Genomic DNA, 22825 nt, shown 5'->3' with positions numbered 1-22825 from the left:
TCGCCCGTGAACATATCGGGTTCTACGTAGGACGGGTGAACTACATCCATCGTAGCTGCGGAATCGCGAAGCACTCGGCACTCTTTCCCGTTCACGAGGAGGTCTCGCATGTAAGGCTCGAGAAGCTTCATGTTCTCGTCAGTGCTGCATAATGACAAAAACACAACTTTTGTTTTTGTTTCCGGACACTGCGCCGAAAAGTGACCCGGCTTCTGGCACGTATAACAAACGCGCGCTTGCCTCATCTCGAACCGCTTTCTGCGTTCGGCTTCGGCTGCCGCCGTCTCTTTACGTTTGGTCGGACTGCTTTCACTCGCATCCTCACTACGCGTGTCCCCCTTTAATCTCATGGGCGTGAACCTCGGCCTCTCAAACTTCGAGCCAAATTCACCCTTTTGACCGTCCTTAGCCCCGCGAGCCCGACGCGTCACAAACTCCTCGGCTAGCTCAGCGGCTTTAGCCACCGTACAAACGTCTGGCCTATCCAAGACCCAGTACCGCACGTTCTCAGGTAACCGACTATAAAACTGTTCCAGCCCGAAGCACTGCAGAACTTTATCGTGGTCACCAAACGCTTTCTCTTCTTTGAGCCACTCCTGCATGTTTGACATAAGCCTGTAGGCAAACTCTGTATATGACTCACTTTTGCCTTTCTCATTTTCCCGAAACTTCCGACGGAACGCCTCCGCTGACAGCCTGTACTTCTTTAGCAGACTCGATTTCACTTTGTCGAAATCCTCTGCCTCCTCTCTATCCAAGCGAGCGACTACGTCGGCCGCCTCGCCGGGTAACAAAGTGAGCAAGCGCTGTGGCCACGTTTCCCGAGAGAACCCCTGCTTCTCGCACGTTCGCTCAAAGTTAACCAGGAACAAACCAATGTCCTCTCCAAGCTTAAACGGCCGCATCAGGTCAGTCATTTTGAACAATACGCGTTCTCCTGCACCGTGTGCCTGACTTCCATTACGAGCGCGTTCCATCTCTACCTCGAGACGCTTCATTTCCAAAGCGTGTTGACGCTCTTCTTTTTCTTTCTCTTCTTTACGTTCACGCTCTTCTTTCTCTTTCTGTTCTTTAAGTTCGCGCTCCTGTCTCTCTTTTTGCTCTCTAAGTTCGCGCTCCTGTCTCTCTTTTTGCTCTTTAAGTTCGCGCTCATGTCTTTTTGCCCTCTCCTCAATGGTCTCAAGGCATTCCGACAGCTCGTCATCCTCAGCTTCTAACTCAAGAATAGCCTTTAGCAGTTCTGGTTTTCTGAGTTTGTCTGAGACATCCAGACCCAACTCTCTTGCAAGCTCCAGCAATTTCGGTTTGCGCAACGACTTCAAATCCATGGCTGCTCTGAATGCTGCTTTCTCTACTGCCTATTATTGTCTTGCCGCAAACTAACCCGGCAGCAACGACAACCACAATTACCAGCTCTGTTTCTGACACTAACAAAAGCCTGGCAAAGCTCAGAAGAAGAAAGTCCCGCACTCACCAAACCTCGCAGCCAAGAATTCAGCGCAGTCGTTCCGCTGCAGGCAACCAGTCATCACACAGGGCTCGTTGCACTGCTCCCGGATGGTCGTTGAGCTGCTCAGCATACAGTCAACTGCATATCTTCGCTGCTGGCCTCCGTTGTCGCGATCTCACCGCTGGCAGACAGTTGTTGTAATCGTACCGCTGGCGCGAGTTGTTGGGAACTCGGCGCTGACGCCCGTTGTTGCACCTGGGTCGCAAGCCCCAAGGGTAGCGTTGGCCTGGCGGCCTGGGGTACAACTGGAAGCATCCGAAGGTCCCGGCAAAGCATGAGTCGACTGGTAACAACAAAACAACTTGTTTATTCTAACATCGCAAAGAGTTGGCGGTCAGGTTGACCGAAGTAGAGAGACGGGAGAGCACGTTACTCAACAGAAGAAATCGGAGCCTCCCTTTTGGCGTCCGGGGGCAGCTGCTTTTATACTCTCGCAGTTGAGGGCAAGAAGGAACCCCTCTATAGACGAGCACGTGACTGTGCCGCTCGGGCACAATGGGATAAGGTGGCTCATACGTCGTGTCGGCGCCGCTGGGGCACAATGGGAAGAGAAGGTGGACGCATCCGTCGTGTCGGCGCCTGTCAGACCCCCTCGCTTCACAGTTGTTGGGAGCTCCTCTCCCCGGCTGCCGCGCTTCGACAAGCGTGGGCACCAACATGCACATACACACACACACGCACATGAAGACACGTGGCATTGGAACATGCCTGGACGTGCTTGGCGGGGAGGCGTAGCGGCGGCGCCGAACAGGCCAAAATGTCTGCCGCTTTGTTGCAGCCGCGCCGGCTAAACCGCGCGTCGTAGGCGAAACGTAACACCTTCAGACGATCGAGTGCATCGTTCAACTGCCGAGAGCCTGTTGTCAATATGGGCTATTTGTTGCTCCATTGAATATTGAGCCTCTTTGACTTCACTCAAGGCAGTCATCACTTCTTCGTATTTAGAATCAAATTTCCGGTGTAGCGAATTAACAAGCTGTAGCAACTCCTTGTTAAGCAGTCTAGGATCTTCTTTAGGGGGTCCAGGGTTTAGCTCTACGTTGCCGGACGCAAATAACAACTTGGAAACAAGACCACATTCACATGTTAATTGGAACAATACTTGTGCGCCTGGAAGCACTAGCAGCCAAACATTGTTTCACGTTTTACAGAAAAGTTGAGCTGCTGCGCTCTCCTGCATCCAAAAACGAAAATGTGTTTGAAGCATGGTAGCGGCTGCAGTGCTTCCATTCCCACTAAAGAGGCGCCAGTTCCAGCGTTGATGCGTTTGTCGATTTGGCAATATGAGCTCAAATTCGAACTCCAACATAAAAATGACTAAAGTGCCTCGCGTTATTAGATTGGCTTCCATTCCATTCCACTTAATTTACGCTTGGAAGCGCACGTCTGGGTCTACATACCGTGTCTGCGAACCGTCTACGCAGTGATTGCACCTCTCACTCCCATACAACTGTATACCCGTAACACATGAGCTGATCCGTCTTGTCCGCTTTTAAATTTATGCAATGGTGCATTCCAATCGGTATTCGCTCGCGTTCACGCCACGGGAGTCGATGGCGAGCCACACACGCCATCGCGATGATACAGAGGCGAGCGACATGGACTGAAGAAGAAGGGAAAGGGCAAGCCGCGCTGACACCAGGCGACGACTATGCGATTTCACCGTGGAGCTCTTCCGCGCCCCCAACTTTTGAGCCGTAATCACGCAGCCGTCGCCGATAAGCGGAGGAGAGGTCAGAGAGAGAGAGACCGCGCCACGATAGCGACGGGCCGGACGACGCTGGCTCCGACCTTCCACGCGTGTCCCGAGACGTCGGCGATCCCATCTTCCGTGAGCCAAGCTCGTTGTGCAGTGTTTTGAGCACCTGACCTCGTCAGTTCTATGCGTCGTGTCACCGTGTGTCATGTGACTCTGCAAAGACCACACTCGCACCCCGTCGAACTTTGACACACGTGTACGAGTTACATCTAAAAGAAAGCGTCGGATTCTCGGCTACCCTAGACAACTGGCTGGTAAGCCTGCAGCTCATGCTTTCGTTTTTTACCTGTTTCCTCTTAGTCTCTCGGAACAGCGTGTGCATGTTATTTCGACAAGTGCGAAACTACGGTCACATTACGTACGGTGCATCAGGCACCTGACGAGTGCAAGATAGCGCTCGGATGTCGCAACTACGGGACAAAATATGCGATCAAATCCTGGAAAAGCACACAACTAATGATAGGCTCGCTTGTATACACTATCGATGACTACTCATATCATATCACGTTGTAATCATTTAATGTGTTCTCCGTGTCGAGGGCTATTGAGCAACGCCACAGAGGACTTTTGACCATTTCGAATGCTTTCATCACGCATATATATATTGGTACACAGGCGTTTCCTTCCCTTTTTAATTCAATTCCTTAATGGAATCATCACGTGTTATCGCCAGCAAGCGCTCATTTTATTTATTTATTTATTTATTTATTTATTTATCTATTTATTTATTTATTTATTTGCAAGTTTTAATCATTCAGACACTTTTCGTTTAGACCAAGTATAATCACCCAAAGCTTGACAATATAACCTTCCTCATAGATATTTTTTCTATAGACTATCGGTTATCTTTGTGATATTTAACAATAAATTCAACGCATTCAAGCGCACGATTGGTGCAAATCGTCTCGTCATTGATACTGCAGACGTGTTTACTTTCATGCGTGCAAGTATGATATCTGTACACATAATTATTCCGTTATCTCATTCTCTTAGGCAACACTTCGCCGTCTCTGATAAAAGGTCATCTAGCACCACACACGTTCCTCGCCAAGAACCAGAAACAAGTAACGCGACAAATCTTCTTCTTTCCGACCAACATGGCGTTGGTGAACCAACAATTTCACCACCCCGCGCTGAGACCGCCGCCTCCATTGACGGTAGGTGAACATCTTGATTAGAGGTTCATGTCTGGGCGCAAATAAATTTTGCTTGCATTGCGTGCTCAGGCATGGCGACCAACGTACGTACTGGATTCCATGCCATATAAAAATGCGGATCCTGTCAGTCGCATTTAATTTCTTCTTGAATGTAGACAAAGTATGCAACAAAAGTCAAGTACCTGTGTGGTATAAGTATACTCATATACAGCGATCAAATACAATATACGATGACAAAATTACCATTATGGCAAAACAGCGCTAAAACAGGGCAAAACATAAAACACGCATGCAGCGCTCACTCAGTGCTGCGTCCGGGATTGTACCACGAAACTAAAATTTGTAACTAACAATATATTGTTTTACGATTGCTATTTCTCTATGGAAATTTGTATAGCGTTACAGGTATGGGTCCATAGACAGCACAAACGGCGAGATAACCAGGGGCCAAATTCACAAACTTTTTGTTCATAGGTGATGTTTGCCATTAGGTAGCAGACTTCACTATTGTGTCCGGCATCAGGATTTGCTCGATTTTTCTCTGACGAACAATTCCAACGTAAGAGTCATTTATGAATTCAGTCCCAGAGGACTATGTGCAAGGTTTCTTGCAGATTTTTCTAATCGCTTATTTGTAATACTTTCCTTTGTTGCATATGGATACTCCAGGTGAATTTTCGTCGTCGGCGTAGCGGTGAGGTTCCATATAAAGTCCAAATGCGATAAGATCCCATCGCGCCCCGCTCTCCACATGCTGTGGATGCGAAGGAAAGCGCGCGAGGAGGAGACGAGAAAGATGGTGGCTTGATGCGCGCTCATTTTGCAGATCACGTGACAGTGCGCAAGGTGGGGGAGAGGAGAAGAGCCAGAAGTACCATGATCAGGCGCGTGCGGGCGGATGGGGGGGGGGAGGTGAGACAGCGTCTCCTTTGCTGGCCCGGCCGTGGCTGCGAATGGCTGTCCGCGCGGCTTCGCGCGTACACTGGCCGCGCCCTATCTTGGAGGTGATCTCTGTCTGGTGCAAAGATTCGGTGAGCCGAGATGGCTGACGGCAGCATATGCTTTCTTTTCGGGCGTCTTTGCTGGAGGTCGCGTGAACCGAGCGGCAAGCGTCGTTCGATTAGGCCTCTTTGCGGTCTCAATGGTGGTGGTGATAAACTTTAATAAATATTGAGCCATATTTTAAGCTATTCCTGGGTTGGCCCTTGGTCTCGTGAAGTGGCCGGCAGTCGGTGACGTCCGGCGACTTCTGAAGCCCAGCCCACCAGCTGCTTTTGGACAGCTGGGTCGGAGCTGGACACCGCGACCTTCCGTCGTTCGAGGTCAGTGAGTTGCCATTCTGATGGTGGTTGGAACTCAGAGCATATGTATAGTGTGTACTGGAAACCAGCTCTTGGGGCTTCGCATAAAGTACACTCTGGAGAGAACAGCCCTGGGTGCATTAGTGCATTAGTGGGCGGGGGAGAGAAAAGTGCGAGATTGTAGCTGGCGCCACGTCATCTGCTCTAATTTAGTGAGTGATTTGTGAGGCGGAGGATAGCGGAGTCGTTGCTCTCTGTAGTGGAGTGAAATTTCGTGGTATGTGACCATTCGGTCACGGGCGCTCCCTGGCTCGGTGGCTTGCCCTGCTCGGTTGGCGTACGCTCAAGCGGTGTCATGGGCGGCTTCGTTGCCTGGATGGCCTGCGTGCGCGGGGACCCATATGAGTTGAATGGGCCTAGTGGGGGGCTGAGAGGAGTTGAGAATTTTATGGGCGACGGCATGCGTCCGCCCTTTTGCAAAGTTTCTGATCGCGGTTTTTGAGTCAATAAATACGAGTGTAGCAGTGGTTGAGGAGATCGCAAGGGCAATTGCAGCTTCTTCGGCTTCTAGCGAGGTGTCCGTTAGGACCGATACAGCTACTAGAGGTGAAAGATTGTTGCCGATTGCGCAAATGGCAAAGGCTGGCTGAGTGGTGTATGCCACGGCATCTACGTAGACAGCCTCCGTGTGTTGGTTGTAACGTTTGTGTAGTGCCTGGGCTCTTGCTGCACGTCGAGCTTGGTGGTGGACTGAGTGCATGTTTTTTTGGGAGTGGATGCACAGTTAGAAGCTTTTGGGTGGCCCCCCGGGGGGGGGGGGGTATGTACGTCGGAGAGTGTTGGTTGGGTTAAGACCTAGGTTCTTAATAATGCTGCGGCCTGCAGGGGTGGAGGAGAGCCGTTCAAGTTGTGCCGTCCGGTGAGCTTCTCTAAGCTCGGCTAGTGTGTTATGTATGCCCATGAGTAAGAGCCGTTCGTTGAAGGTGTGTCGAGGGAGGTTAAGGGCGGTCTTGTATGACTGGCGAATCAGGGCGTTGATTTTCTCTTCTTCTGCTCTCGTGACGAAGAGATATGGAAGAGAGTATACTATGCGGCTGACAACGAATGCTTGAACTAGGCGAAGGAGGTCATGTTCTCTGATGCGCCTGTGTCGGTTGGCAATTCGTCGTATGAGCTGCATGGTCTGATGGACGGTGTTTGTGAGTTTGGTTATCGTGGCGGTGTTCTTGCCGTTGCTCTGGAGTAGGACGCCTAGGATTCGGACCTCTTCCACTTCTGGGATAGGGGTGCCGTCCAACGTGAGTTTTATTAGAGGTGGGGGGCCTAGGTCCGTCCTACATCACGCCCGCGTTGTGACAGCGAGTGTTCACGACCATCGAGCGAGATCTGCTCATGTGTGCCTGTGCGCGTGTTACATAGTGCTTATTTATTCATTTATTAAATTATCAGAGTACACACTGTAAGGGTTGGTGTCGGGCATGAAATAGATGGTAGCTGGCCCATGCCGTCGTCCAACTTATCCACGCTGAGGACGTTGTTGAAGGGGGAGACTTGTTCTCATCAAGAACGAGGAATATGGGATTAATTTACAGTATCTGTATGAGAACGTTACCGTTCATCAGTCTAGCATGACTGAAAGAGGAATGCACCCCCAGCCGCCGCGCAACAGCTGCTTATAAACACTCTGTCCTCCCTAGATCCCTAGGTGAGGGAGAACGGCCGTTCAACCGTCGACCAATTCGGAGCGTCCAAAGTCATCGTCGCCGACCTGCCTTTGAGGGGGAGGGTTTACACACTCACTTCCGCACAGGTTTGCTGACCACACCAAGGTGAGAGGATTTTCGTAAACAAGGGTCTTGCCCCGAGCAGGCGCCTCTTGATCGCAGTGTTGACTCCGCAGACAGTGGCCGCCGCGTCTGTCCATCGACTGACGACTTCCAAAAACCGTGAGACGGCGCCACAAAACTTATTCCAGGAGCTCCCCGCTCCAATCATACCGTAAAGGCGACGGTGACTACACAAACAATACTTCGTCCACCGACTGTGTCTAGACATCCCGGCGTCGTTCTGTTGGGGACGCGGCGCATTGTGGTCCTTACAAAGCGAGTCGCCGCAGCAGACATGGTGGGGCCGAGGGCCTGTTGACTCGGCGAATTATTGTTTTCACAAAGTGAGCCATCGCAGCGGGCCAGGCAGGTTTCGTAGGTCGCTTCTCCTCTAGTTCGCCAACCCCCTAGGCCGTTCGTAACAACACAGCGCCCGCGTGGCATTACAGTGGGGGTGTGTATATTCAGCAATAGTAACTAAGAAAAGCAGGTAAAGTGACACACTAAGGAGCGGAAACTTTGTGTTTATGTTTGAATTAAACGTAGCAATTCATTTACGTATAATTTCTCTAGAGACATTGTTTCCATATCTTCATATGGTTGCGACAAATAAAGAAAATGGAACCGCTCAGACCTCCTCGTGCTTCTCGCTCAATCTTTACAGTATGTTGTGTCTGTCAGGGACGCAAATCTGATCAGTAAATTTCTTCAGTGAAAAAAAAAGAATGGTTGTTCAGGATCTACTTGGATGGGACACAGTAATGTGCGGCTCTCTGTGGAAGGGTCGCCTGCGAAGCAAGAGAGACAGATAGAAAGAGATTTAGGGATTCGCAATATTGCTTTGAGGTCTTCTTTCTGATGCCTTAGTACTAGTTTGATTCGTACATGATAAAATAACTGAATGTCGTATGTATACCACCCGCTCAACAAGAGCCAAGGAGTATCCGACGCCGCACATGTGTGACGTATTTTCTGATCCGTATGTATCACCGCTGACCCTGCATTGCGGGAAGGAGGCGTAAGGATGAAAAGAGAGAAAAAGGAATAGACACATAAAACAAGTTGCGCGTGCATGTCAGGATGCGCAGCAAGTCTATAAATGGTCGCAGCGACCTGTCGACTTGATGTACTTAGTAATCTTTACATTGATTTCTGCGACTGGCATGCATGGTCCAATGATCTTCATTTTCGAAGACTTGATACCTACTGAAGGCATGCAAGTACTTGATGCAGGGCCCCCAATACTTGTAAGGCGCTTCGAGCTGATGCTGCCTGCAGTTTAGCAAAAAGAACGCGACGGGCGTCAATTAGTGAATAGAGTATGACAACGACCAGCTGGTCTTAAATTGCGCGCTCTGACGATTTCTCTGGAGGCGATGGTGAGTTCACTGCTGTCGCTTTGTCTTGAAAGTCACAGGATGGATGGCGCCCTGTTACTGCATTGGCCAAGGATAAGTGGGCGCGCTCTCCGCAGCTTCCTTATCTTTGGCATCATTGTCCTTGGAGAGAGAGAGTGAGAATAAACATGTTTATTACACAAATGAAGCTTTGGAGAGGCGTCCTTATTCAAGAATGCCTTGAGCTCGGGCCGCGTCCTGAGTCCTCGCAATAAGCCGTTGCTGAACCTCGAGTTCGGAGCTGGCCAAGGCTCACTCCCAAAGCTCGTTGGTTCGATAAGTGTTCGGAGGATGCAATGGCGCCTGTCTGCAACCCCCTACTATGTGCCTGGGGGACCTGGGCTCTGCGCGGAAGCGGCATTGCGGAGAGAATTGTGTAGGGATATGAGGTAATTTGTGGTTGGGTTGGGGAATGTATTAACTTGCAGAGCGCAGTGGAATCGCTCTTGCTCTCTAGGTATCCTCTGTGGGGGTGCGTACGTCCTGCGGATTAGCTTGTAATGCTGTGTGATGTCTTGGTACGAGTCTAGAGCATGCATGCGCTAGAGTTAGGATACCACGCCGTCGGCTCGGTGGGTCAGTTCTCGAGCCACGTGGAGTCAAGTCTGCTTAATCTGAGTGGCAGAGAACGTGGTGATGATGGGTTTGCATGCGCATAATCGAAGCTGTGGATGTCTTTGATAGAACTACGTGACAGGAACGCCGTCGGGGCGGTTTTCTAAACCATGTCGGCAGCTTCTCGGTCAGACGAGTGGTCCCTCACCGTCTAGTTCAATATGGCCAGTGCTTCCTGAATTAGGAGAAATTCATTAAAATGGTCACCATGGTATCAGAGACAGGCCGCTTCAGAACGTTGGCTATGGAACGGTCAGTGCTGCGAGGCTCAGAGCAGTGGGATCAGGCCATTGCGCTTGTGTATACACTCACTCACGCGGCCACGCTTCGCGCATTTCCTACATGGTAGTGGTCCTAGTTTGAGGGGATGAACTATACGGCGAAAGTGATCCTTCTTGACGTGTGACGGAAGCGATTCACTGTTGCATACTATACCGTCGCACAGCGTGACTTGACATTGCTAGAAACTTGTGCGCTGACTTACTAAGTATCGCCAAATCCACGTTGAAAATGGCCTCGTCGATGAGTGTGAGCACAACACCAGTGGTGACCTCCTTGCTAGGCAGAACGTGAAAGCGGACTTGCGTACCACCGAGGTCGGTGACTGACGCAAGGTCTGTAATGCGGCCACAGCAGGTTCAACATCTATTGCCAGGATATTCTTGCGGTTTGTAAGAGTTGGGGTCGGGCATATCAAAATGCGGTAGCTGGCCCATGCCATCGTCCATCTAATCCACGCAGAGGAGGACGTTGAAGAGCAGTTTCTTATCGAAAACGAAGAGTACAGTGTTTATTTACATTATTTACATTAGTAGATAGGTAGCGTTAGATCTCAACAGTGTAGCTTGACTGAATCGAAGCACGCCAGAGGAGCCGAAAACAAACCGCTTAAATCTCTCCTGAGATCCCTAGGCCAGGGAAGCCGACTGGGGCACCTTCCTCCAACAGGAGTGCCCGAAGTCACCGAAAACTCCACTTTCACGGTGAGGGCGCGCGTGATAACACAGGCACCTTCGTTCACTGAACACGATGTGAGAAGTACACACAGGCACACGGTTCACTGCCCCAGAGACAGCAGTGAGCAAATCGTTAACAGGAGGTTTGAAACTTGTCTCTGTTTACGCATCACGGCTCATCAAATTTATTTCATGATGATGATGATGAGGATGATGATTTATTGGCATCCCAATTCAAACGCGGCGGTGACAAATAGTCACCTAGCCTGCTCGTGTTAATCAGGTAGGCTATACATGCTTTTCATTCTGGCATTTTTGTATACATCTCTTTAATCTCCTTTCTATTCCTCAAAACTCCTCTATCAACTTCGTACCATTCATTACCTATGCCTGTAATGGATCCGGTCGTGTCAATCTCTCCCCTGCTTTTTTTCCACGAATACTCTACACGGTTCTTGCTTATCTCGACTGCTGACCGGTTAATACTTCCGCCCACTTTAAACCCAAGCGCTTCTGGAAGGTTTACGTTACCTGCGAGTAAGCCCCACTGGGTGAATCCCTTTGCATCCCATCAGAATGTGCTGTGTGGTCTCCGGATTTTTGCTGCAGCATACACACGCCTCGTCTTGTTCCGAATACTTGCTCCGGTATGTTTTTGTCCTTAGGCAACCAGCTCGAGTCTCAAACAGTAACTCTTCGTGTCATCGTACAGATTTTCCTTTTGTTTGGATCGGACTGCTGGTACGATCTGTTGGGAACTCGGCGCTGACGCCCGTGGTTGTACCTGGGTCGCAAGCCCCAAGGGTAGCGTTGGCCTGGCGGCCTGGGGTACAACTGGAAGCATCCGAAGGTCCCGGCAAAGCATGAGTCGACTGGTAACAACGAAACAACTTGTTTATTTTAACAACGCAAAGAGTTGGTGGTCAGGTTTGACCGAAGTAGAGAGACGGGAGAGCACTTCACTCAACAGAAGAAATCGGAGCCCTCCTTTTGGCGTCCGGGGGCAGCTGTTTTTATACTCTCGCAGTTGAGGGCAAGAAGGAACCCCTCAAAAGACGAGCACGTGAATGTACAATGGGCTAATGGTGACGCACACTGTCGTAGCGATGCCGTAGCACCATGTCGAGCACGATCTCGTAGCACCCTGTCGTGGCGCTGCCGGTCGGACACAATGACTGTAATGAGAGGATGGTCCCTGCTTTGGCATCGCCTGTTTCGGGCACAATGACTGGAACGAGATCCCTGCTTTGGCATCGCCTGTTTCGGGCACAATGACTGGAATGAGATCCCTGCTTTGGCATCGCCTGTTTCGGGCACAATGACTGGAATGCGAGGATGATCCCTAGGCGGTCGCATCGCCGCAGTCGCGCCTGGAAACACCTGGCGATGAGTGTTGCGGCGACGACGATCGGGCCAAAATGTCTGCCGCCCCGCCGCAGTCGCGCCGGCAAAACCACGTGTCGCAGGCGAAACGCAACAGACCGCCCCGCCGGGGGAAGGAGATCCCGATGGACAGGGGACTGCATCCGCTGTCCGGAGGGATGTCGCTCGATGATGCTCATAACCGAAGTCGGGCGTCCCTCGACGTTTCTTGAGCGCAGCGCACAGAGAAGGCCTCGTTCTCTTGTTCAGGTTCGCACGGGACACTGCAAAGTGACTTCGGGAGAGTTCACATTTTTGTTCTCGTTCCCGGCAAGCGTTAGAACTACGCTGAAACTCAACCGCTCAGTCAGCAAGCACGGCACAACCCTCACTAAGCCCTGCCAGGCTCTTTCCCCTTTTTATACCACTGCCTAGTTCCTTACAGTAGTCTAGCATCACTCAGAACGCGTCCACAAATTGAAAAATTGCACTAGAAAGCATATCATCACTTTGAAACACTAAACAAAAGCAATATGTTAAAAAAAAATCCTGCCTCAGGAAGAAAAACATCAGTAACCAACAATTTTGAGGCTGATTCCTACGTTAGGGGCTTCGACTTAAGCCATCGGCGTTACGGTTGAGACTCCCCTTTTTGTAACGCACCTCAAAGGAATATTGTTGTAAAGCGAGGCTCCAGCGCAGGAGGCGGCCATTTTTGGGAGAGATGGTCTGCAGCCATTGGAGAGGGCAGTGATCCGTCTCAATGATAAACCTCGAGCCGGCTAGATAGCATGACAATTTCTGAACGGCCCACACGAGACATGCACACTCTTTCTCGGTGGCGCTATACGCCTGCTCACGACTGGTCAGCTTACGACTAGCATACAGGACGGGGTGTTCTACTTCTCCATTTTCCCGTTGGCACAGTACAACGCCCATGCCTCGCTCACTAGCATCGCACTGAACAATGAACCCTTTTGTATAGTCTGGCGATCGTAGCACAGGCTGGCTTGTTAGGGCACTCTTTAGGGCGCTAAAAGCTCTTTCCTTGGTCTCGTCCCAGACGACTGTTTGAGGCTCTGTCTTTCTTAGAGCATCCGTCAGGGGAGCCGCGGTATCAGAGTACCTAGGGATGTACCTCTGATAGTAGCCGGCGACACCCAAGAACGACCGAATATCGGTCTTGGTGCGCGGTTGCGGAAAGTCTCGCACAGCGGCCACTTTTATTTCAGAGGGGCGGCGACGACCCTGACCAATCACGTGACCGAGGTAGACAACCTCGGCCTGTGCTAACTGGCACTTAGGAGCCTTGACTGTCAAGCCCGCTTCGCGCAGGCGGGTTAGCACTGCCCGTAAGTGTGTCATATGCTCAGACCAGGATGCGGAGAATATCGCTACGTCGTCTAGATACGGTAAAGCGAATTCTTGCTGTCCCCGCAACACTTTATCCATGAGACTTGAAAAACAGTATGGCGCGTTCTTCAAACCAAAACTCAACACTTTAGGACGGAATGTTCCCATTGGTGAAATGAACGCCGCATACCTACTAGCCTCTTCTGTAAGTGGAACCTGCCAATAACCCCTGACAAGATCTAGGGTGGAAATAAACTGAGCGCTACTAACTTTCTCAAGGCGCTCCTCGATGTTAGGGATCGGATAAATTTGATCCTTAGTGATGGAATTAAGCCTGCGGTAGTCGACGCAAGGACGAGGTTCCTTGCCCGGTACCTCAACTAAAATCAAAGGGGAGGTATAATCACTCTCACCTGCCTCAATAACACCGAGCTGTAGCATTTTCTTTACCTCAGCCTCCATAATATCGCTCTGGCGGGGTGACACCCGATACGCCTTGGATCGTACTGGCTCTGGTGAGGTAAGTTCTATATCATGAGTAAGTACAGAAGTCCTACCAGGCCTCTCAGAGAACAGACCTTGAAACTCTTGTAATAGCTGGTGTAGTTCGGTTTTCTGCTCGGGCGACAGCGGTGCTTTACTGATAAGGTCACTAATGACTTGACCGGTGTCTTCCCTGTTCGTCACTGAGCCTAGTCCTGGAAGCTCGACCGGAAGCTCTTCAGGAACGTTTACCATCATGCACACCACTGCTTCCCTTTGTCTATAAGGTTTGAGCAGATTACAGTGGTAAACTTGCTGTGCTTTCCGCTTTCCTGGCAGACTTACCACGTAGTTAACGTCCGACAGTTTCTGAACAATTCGTGCTGGGCCCTCCCACTGCACGTCTAGTTTGTTGTTTAGCGATGTGCGCAATATCATGACCTCATCGCCAACCTCAAAACGACGGGCCCTGGCTGTCCGATCATAATAAACCTTGGCCCTCTGCTGGGCCTTTGTCATTGCTTCACCTGACAACTCCTGTGCCCTTCTTAAGCGTTCGAGGAGCTTAAGCACGTACTCCACCACGACTGGGTCGTCGCCCCTACCTTCCCACGATTCTCGAAGCATGCGAAGCGGAGATCGAAGCGAGCGACCGTACACCAGTTCAGCTGGCGAAAACCCCGTAGCTGCATGCGGCGCGGTCCTTAAAGCAAACATCACCCCAGGCAGACACAGCTCCCAGTCAGTTTGATGTTCAAAACACAAGGCTCTCAACACGCGCTTCATGACGGAGTGGAGCTTCTCAACGGAATTCGACTGTGGGTGGTACACTGAGCTGTGTAACAGCTTTACCCCACACCTTTCGAGAAAAGTTGTCGTCAAAGCGCTAGTAAACACTGTGCCCTGATCTGATTGGATTTCCGCAGGGAAACCAACTCGCGCAAATATGGACAGTAGTGCATTAACTATCTCAACTGAGCTGAGTTCTTTAAGCGGCACTGCTTCAGGGAACTTTGTCGCTGGGCAGATCACAGTCAAAATGTGTCTGTACCCCGTGGCTGTTACCGGCAGAGGTCCCACTGTATCAATAACGAGCCGTCTAAAAGGCTCCGTTATGATAGGTACCAATTTCAACGGCGCCCTCGATTTGTCCCCTGGTTTGCCCACCCGCTGACAAGTGTCACATGTCCTCACGAAATGGTCTGCGTCCCGAAAACACCCTGGCCAATAGTACTCTTGCAAGAGACGGTCCTTAGTTTTCTTAACTCCAAGGTGTCCGGACCACGAACCCCCGTGTGACAAGCGCAACAGATCCTGACGATAGCATTGAGGCACGATCAGCTGATCGAACTCCACTCCTCTTCGGTCTAGATACTTCCGGTACAGGACTCCACCTCTTTCCACAAAACGCGCAGTTTTCCTGGCGATACCTTCTTTGACATTGCAGCGTATGTTTTCTAGGCTACCATCCTTCTTTTGCTCGGCTATCAAAGCCGACCGGCTGACTTTTAGCAACCTATCAAGTCCGTCTGACGTAGGCGCGATGAGCAAATCAGTAGATAGCTCTTCTAACTTTCCCGTGTCGGGCGTTTCCTCTCCAGTATCTGGCGCCTTTAACGTTACAGACTCAAGTTTATTTAGTTCGGGCGTGCTCTGAATATCAGCTTGCTGCGCCTCTGACCCTTTTTCGTTGTTTGATAACGTCGGCCCCGCAACTACCGCCTTTGCAGCGAGCTCCCGAACCTTCGATCTGGTTAAGGCCTGAACACTAGCTTCACCAAACAAAAGCCCCTTCTCGCGCAGGAGGTGATCGGACCTGTTTGAAAATAGGTACGGGTACTGGGGTGGCAGCATAGATGACACTGCCGCCTCCGTCTCAAGCGCTCCGAAAGGTCCTTCAATAAGCACCTTTGCTACTGGCAGACACACGCTATGAGCTTCCACGGCTTGCTTGATCCACGCGCACTCGCCCGTGAACATATGGGGTTCTACGTAAGACGGGTGAACTACATCCATCGTAGCTGCGGAATCGCGAAGCACTCGGCACTCTTTCCCGTTTACGAGGAGGTCTCGCATGTAAGGCTCGAGAAGCTTCATGTTCTCGTCAGTGCTGCCTATTGAAAAAAACACAACTTTTGGTGTTGTTTCCGGACACTGCGCCGAGAAGTGACCCGGCTTCTGGCACGTATAACAAACGCCCGCTCGCCTCATCTCGAACCGCTTTCTGCGTTCGGCTTCGGCTGCCGCCGTCTCCTTAGGTTCGGTCGCACTGCTTCCACTCGCATCCGCACTACGCGTGTTTCCCTTTGCTCTCATGGGTGTGAACTTCGGCCTCTCAAACTTCGAGCCAAATTCACCCTTTTGACCGTCCTTAGCTCCGCGAGCTCGACGCGTCACAAACTCCTCGGCTAGCTCAGCGGCTCTAGCCACCGTACTCACGTCTGGCCTATCCAAGACCCAGTATCGCACGTTCTCCGGTAACCGACTATAAAACTGTTCTAGCCCGAAACACTGCAGAACTTTATCGTGGTCACCAAACGCTTTCTCTTCTTTGAGCCACTCCTGCATGTTCGACATAAGCCTATACGCAAACTCTGTATATGACTCACTTCTGCCTTTCTCATTTTCCCGAAACTTCCGACGGAACGCCTCCGCAGACAGCCGGTACTTTTTTAGAAGACTCGATTTCACTGTGTCGAAATCCTCTGCCTCCTCTCTATCCAAGCGAGCGACTACGTCGGCCGCCTCGCCGGGTAACAAAGTGAGCAAGCGCTGTGGCCACGTTTCCCGAGAGAACCCCTGCTTCTCGCACGTTCGCTCAAAGTTAACCAGGAACAAACCAATGTCCTCTCCAAGCTTAAACGGCCGCATCAGGTCAGTCATTTTGAACAATACGCGTTCTCCTGCACCGTGTGCCTGACTTCCATTACGAGCGCGTTCCATCTCTACCTCAAGACGCTTCATTTCCAAAGCGTGTTGACGGTCACGCTCTTGCTGCTCTCGCTCTTTCTGTTCTTTACGTTCACGCTCTTCTTTTTCTTTCTGTTCTTTACGTTCACGCTCTTCTTTTTCTTTCTGTTCTTTACGTTCACGCTCTTCTTTTTCTTTTTGCTCTTTAAGTTCGCGCTCCTGTCTTTTTGCAGTCTCTCTCTCTTCAATGGTCTCAAGGCATTCCGACAGCTCGTCATCCTCAGCCTCTAACTCAAGAATAGCCTTTAGCAGTTCTGGTTTTCTTAGTTTGTCTGAGACATCCAGACCCAACTCTCTTGCAAGCTCCAACAATTTCGGTTTGCGCAACGACTTCAAATCCATGGCTGCTCTGAATGCTGCTTTCTCTACTGCTTACTATTGTCTTGCCGCAACTAACCCGGCAGCAACGACAACCACAATTACCAGCTCTGTTTCTAACACTAACAAAAGCCTGGCAAAGCTCAGAAGAAGAAAGTCCCGCACTCACCAAACCTCGCAGGCAGGAATTCCGCGCAGTCGTTCCGCTGCAGGCAACCAGTCGTCACACAGGGCTCGTTGCACTGCTCCCGGATCGTCGTTGAGCTGCTCAGCATACAGTCAACTGCATCTCTTCGCTGCTGGCCTCCGTTGTCGCGATCTCACCGCTGGCAGACAGTTGTTTGAAGTCGGAGGCGATCTCACCGCTGCCAACCAGATGTTTGGATCGGACTGCTGGTACGATCTGTTGGGAACTCGGCGCTGACGCCCGTGGTTGTACCTGGGTCGCAAGCCCCAAGGGTAGCGTTGGCCTGGCGGCCTGGGGTACAACTGGAAGCATCCGAAGGTCCCGGCAAAGCATGAGTCGACTGGTAACAACGAAACAACTTGTTTATTTTAACAACGCAAAGAGTTGGTGGTCAAGTTTGACCGAAGTAGAGAGACGGGAGAGCACTTCACTCAACAGAAGAAATCGGAGCCCTCCTTTTGGCGTCCGGGGGCAGCTGTTTTTATACTCTCGCAGTTGAGGGCAAGAAGGAACCCCTCAAAAGACGAGCACGTGAATGTACAATGGGCTAATGGTGACGCACACTGTCGTAGCGATGCCGTAGCACCATGTCGAGCACGATCTCGTAGCACCCTGTCGTGGCGCTGCCGGTCGGACACAATGACTGTAATGAGAGGATGGTCCCTGCTTTGGCATCGCCTGTTTCGGGCACAATGACTGGAACGAGATCCCTGCTTTGGCATCGCCTGTTTCGGGCACAATGACTGGAATGCGAGGATGATCCCTAGGCGGTCGCATCGCCGCAGTCGCGCCTGGAAACACCTGGCGATGAGTGTTGCGGCGACGACGATCGGGCCAAAATGTCTGCCGCCCCGCCGCAGTCGCGCCGGCAAAACCACGTGTCGCAGGCGAAACGCAACACTTTCTAATTTCTTTCTTCTCATTCTTGTAAGTACCCACAGTCTTTTTTGTTTCCATTCTTTGCATCCAATCCGCTGTCTCTGCTTCTCTCACTTTCTTTCTGATGACTCCTGGTTGTCTATTTATACTTTCAGTTACCCTGTTCTTGGTTGCCAACTTACATGATCTCTTCCTCCATTCTGTGCCCACGCTTTCTAAAGTGCAGATACTTGTGCACTTTAGCCACTCATTTATTTTGATCCATGTTCCTAAGTCTTCCTTCAAAACGAATTTTACTCTGCGCTTGTCTGACTTCAAACGAGGCCCAACCCATGGTACCGTACACTGCATCATTTGGGGTTTTGCCGTGGGCTCCAAATACCAATCAGCCTACCGATCTTTGGTTAACTTCCAGCTCCGACAATACGTCCGAGTTTAAGTACAGAATGGCATTTGCGAACGTTAGCGCTGGCACCATTATTCCCTTCTAGATTCTACGCACCACCTCATATTTATTGTGGCTCCAAAGTGGTCTATGTTTCATTATTGCTGCGTTGCGCGTCAACTTTATTTTCATATATAATCTTGGTGGGTGCTTGAGTAAGTATTCCTTTAGTTTATGTAAATGCCGACGTATATATATTGCTTGACTATGGATAGGACATGCTGTTGAGTTGACACCACATAATTACTCGTCTCTTCATTAAAGATCATAGTACCCGACCGTTTGATGGTGTGCTTGGGCGTCTAGCAGCGGTCGCAACGCCCACTTTCTCATGAGTTTCATCACGTCACCATGGTCTTGGGTCAAGTGGCATCCAGCAACCGCCGTTTGACAATCATGTATTTTTCGTCAGACACGTCACACAATGGCGTCACCATAGCATGGTCTATCCTGTCGGATGTACTGGCAGCTTCACGAAGCCGAAGCGATTCATCGCAGAAATGCGGAAGCGGCTCGAAGTTATCTGACCCCGCTGCTCGATCGTAACAAGGTAGTCAGTTCTGACCTAGTTCGCCTTATTTAGCACCAGCTCCTCAAGATGCACACACTACGCCCGTTGAGAGGTCAGGGTAGTTAGGGGCTTAAGTAGTCGCGTCGCCTTTACAGTGGGCGTACTGTAATAAGGAAGTATAGCCGTTTTCCTTGTTGCTTTTGCATGCAGTCGAACTCAATCCTTGAATGAGCGTCCCCTTTAAGTAAGCGACGTCACGTCTTCGGCCTTCGAGCCCATGCGCGTACCGAGGAGCGGCCATATGTATCGCTTGGTTCAGTGTTGGTCTAGGAGTAGAGAGGTTGGAGGTTTCGCCAGAAATAAATAAAATATCTGTTATTCTGGTTGTTCCAGGTAACACTGTGGCTCCGCATATTTCTCGTGGCTGTTCCTTGCACCCACACGGTTTTTGGGCTCCATCCCAGAAGATGAGAGCTAGAATCATTCCGAATGATGCTGGGCACATTTAAATAGCACCCATAGTGGCACTGGCAAGTAGGCTATATAAAAATATAACTAATTTCTATACACATTTATTCATTTCATTATATTCATATATTATTTCACTACATATCTCATGAATTTTGTATATTTCTGCATTCCATTGTTTCCGTGCATTTTCTACATACTTATCGCAACATATCAACAACCACATCATCATCATCAGGGTATTTTATGTCCATGCACTCACGGACCTCTCCCAGCGATCTTCAATTATCCCTGTCTTGAGCTACGTGATTCCAACTTGCGCCTGCAAATTTTTTAATTTCATCACCCAACCTAGTCTTCTGCCGTCCTCTATTGCGCTTCCCTTCTCTTGGCACCCATTCCCACAATGGTCCACCGGTTATCTAACCTACGCATCCACACCTCTCTGATCCACACAGCTCTCGTCCTGTCTCTTAAGGTTACGCCTAACATATTTTGTTCCATCGCTCTTTGCGCAATTCTTAACCTGTTCTAGAGCTCCTTTGTTAACCTCCAAATTTCTACCGCATATGTTGTACAGTAGCTAGCTGGGCGAGTCGGTACATCTTCATAACTATTACACGCAGCACAGCGCTCGTGTTTGTCTATTCTTCGTCCGTGTTTTTAGTGCTCGCTGTGAGTAGTAGCATATGTTGTAGCGGCAGAATGCACTGATTGTGCACTTTTCAACGATAGCGGTAGGCTTCCGGTAATGATTTGGTAAGGCCTTCCGTATATTCGCCCCAACCCTTTTTTATTTATTTGTAATTTTCTTATCGTGATCAGGATTTCCTGTGAGTAATTGACTTAGATAAAGGTACCCTGCACAGATTCTGGAACCAGGCTGCCCAACACAATTTCTTGTTTCCTTGCTAGGTTGTTGAACATTACCTCTGTCTTCTGCATATTCATCTTCCAGCCTACTCTTACACTTTCGTGGTTAAGGTCCTCAATCATGTGTTGTATTTTGTTGCCAACATTGCTGAACAGGTCAATGTCGCCTGCTAACCGAATGCTGTTCAGGCATTCGCCATTGATTCTCATTCCTAATATTTCCCTGTCTAATACCTTGAATACTTCTAAGCATGCAGTGCAAACACCATTAGAGAGACTGTGTCTCCTTGACTGACCCCTTTCTCGATGGGTATTTTTCCACTTGTGGATAATTAAGGAAGTTGTGGTGGTATTACATAGTCTTTTATATGTTCTCGTTTATTTTATAAGGTACTGCACAATTTATCAGTAATCTAGTTTGCAAGAAATATTGCTCGCCATTTTCATATTACCTTGAATAATGTATGCATACATATGTCTAGCTCCTTGTATTTCTGAGTGATATACTTCCACACTTAGTTTAATTTTCTTTGTGTCTTTGTCCATATATTTTATTTTTTCGTTATGTGCCTGTTGCTTTCCACCTCTGAGTAATGTGCGGTTTACGGAAGCGGGGGCGGGGGGGGTTAGGGTGGATGCTCAGTTAGGTAGTTGAACCTGCCTTTGTTAGCATCGAGAGAATGCAATTATTATAGACTTTTCTTTCCAACAAAATGGGTAAGCTTCCACTCAGGATTTGACAACACCGGCCGTAAAGACTACAATCCATTTTTATTTTTCTGTTCATTTCCTTCTCATGATCAAGGTCGCCTGTTAATAATTGACCTAAATATACGTACTCCTGTACAGACTCTAGAGGCACACTGGCAATCATGGTTCCTTGTTCCTTTGCCAGGCGACTGAACATTACCTTTGTCTTTTGCATATTAATATTCAACTCTACTGTTACACTTTCTCGGTTAAGGTCCTCAATAATTTGTTAATGCATCCCCAGTGTTGCTGAATAGGACAATGTCATCTGCAAACCGAAAGTTGAGATATTCGCCGTTGATCCTAATTTCTAATCCTTCCCAGTCGAATATTCACACTCGCCATCACGTAACACTCGCCTACGTTCTGGGCAGTTTCTACAACTACCTGCTCAGGCTGCTACCTACGTGCTTCTGTCGCCATTTCCCCCGTCCCTGATGGTGTCTATGTAGTCGCTCACCTCACAGATCTGATCCTCTCGCGCAACGTAACACTTCCTCACACCATAGTGGTTGTTGCCAAGAACAGAACGATGATCCAGTCCTCAACTTTTCTACTTCGGCCCATATTCTTCCTCAATGAATTTAACTAGCCGAACTGTCACCGCTGGAAGAATGTACAATTTCTGCATTCGCTGCTGACGCTGAGACCGTGCCCCAACCTGTCATACCAGCGCCAACAAAATGATATCCCCGGACCTCTTACCTTCCCAAAGTGAAGCGCTCCCTGCTGTCCTATTTTCTTACCTTCACGTTTTGGATGTTGAGAACAGTCGACTAGGCAGTACACATGTCGTGGCCCACCGCATCGACACTAGAGACGCCAGCCCCCTTCACAAGAACACTTACCGAGTGTCTCACTCTGAGCGCGAAGTCATCCAAAAGGAGGTAAAGAAAATGCTTTACAAATATATGATAGAGCCTTCCTCTAGCCCTTGCGCATCCCCTGTGGTGCTTGTGAAACATAAGGACAACAGCTGGCGATTTTCAACAAGACTCAACAGCCAACAGCACAACAGGCAAATATTTCTCATAGCTAGATCTCCGCTCGGGATACTGGCAAATTGCCGTCGATGACCGCGACCACGAGAAGGCTGCTCTGATCACACCCGACGACTTCTACCAATTTAAGGCAATGCCTTTTGGGTTGTGTAACGCAACCTGCAACTTTCGAACGCATGATGGACACCTTTCTACGCGGTCTTAAGTGGTCGACCTGTCTTTGTTATCTGGACAATGTCATCGTTTTATCGCCCAGCTTTGAAAGCCATCTCGCTCGTCTGTCGACCATTCCAGACATATTTCGCCGGGCTAACCTCCAGCTCAATTCCTCTAAGTGTACCTTTGTGCACCACCAGGTCAAATTATTTGAACACCTAGTTAATGCTACAGTGTCCAACCAGACCCTGACAAAGTCCGTGCCGCCTGCGAGTTCCCGGTTCCGCGGTCCACGCATGAAGTACGCAGCTTTCTTGGGCTCTGCTCCTATTTTCGTCGCTTTGTTCTTAACTTCGCGGACATTGCTCGACCCCTCATAAACCTCCTCAAAAAACATGCGACCTCTTCTTGGGACGCGGACCAAGCGACTTCCTTTGCGTCGCTGATTTCTGCCCCCGCATCACCACCTGTGCTGGCTCATTTTGACCCAGCTGCTAGAACGGAGCTTCGCACCGACGCAAGCGGCCATGGCATAGGGGCTATCTTCG

At 49.8% G+C, this 22825-nt stretch overlaps 1 protein-coding gene across 1 annotated transcript in view; it reads left to right on the top strand.

Moving 5' to 3' along the window:
• The first annotated feature begins 3314 nt into the window (after window positions 1-3314).
• The window catches only part of cnc (NFE2 like bZIP transcription factor cap-n-collar), a 203297-nt gene continuing 183786 nt past the window's right edge, over window positions 3315-22825 (top strand). Inside the window, exons 1-2 of the mRNA XM_075693825.1 lie at window positions 3315-3523; window positions 4263-4426. Of these exons, the coding sequence (XP_075549940.1) occupies window positions 4367-4426 (60 nt within the window). The 5' untranslated portion in view covers window positions 3315-3523; window positions 4263-4366. The remainder of the gene's footprint in view (window positions 3524-4262; window positions 4427-22825) is intronic.

Source organism: Dermacentor variabilis, chromosome 5 (assembly GCF_050947875.1).
Source record: "Dermacentor variabilis isolate Ectoservices chromosome 5, ASM5094787v1, whole genome shotgun sequence".
Taxonomy (NCBI): Eukaryota; Metazoa; Arthropoda; class Arachnida; order Ixodida; family Ixodidae; genus Dermacentor; species Dermacentor variabilis.
This window is presented reverse-complemented; position numbering and strand designations above follow the sequence as displayed.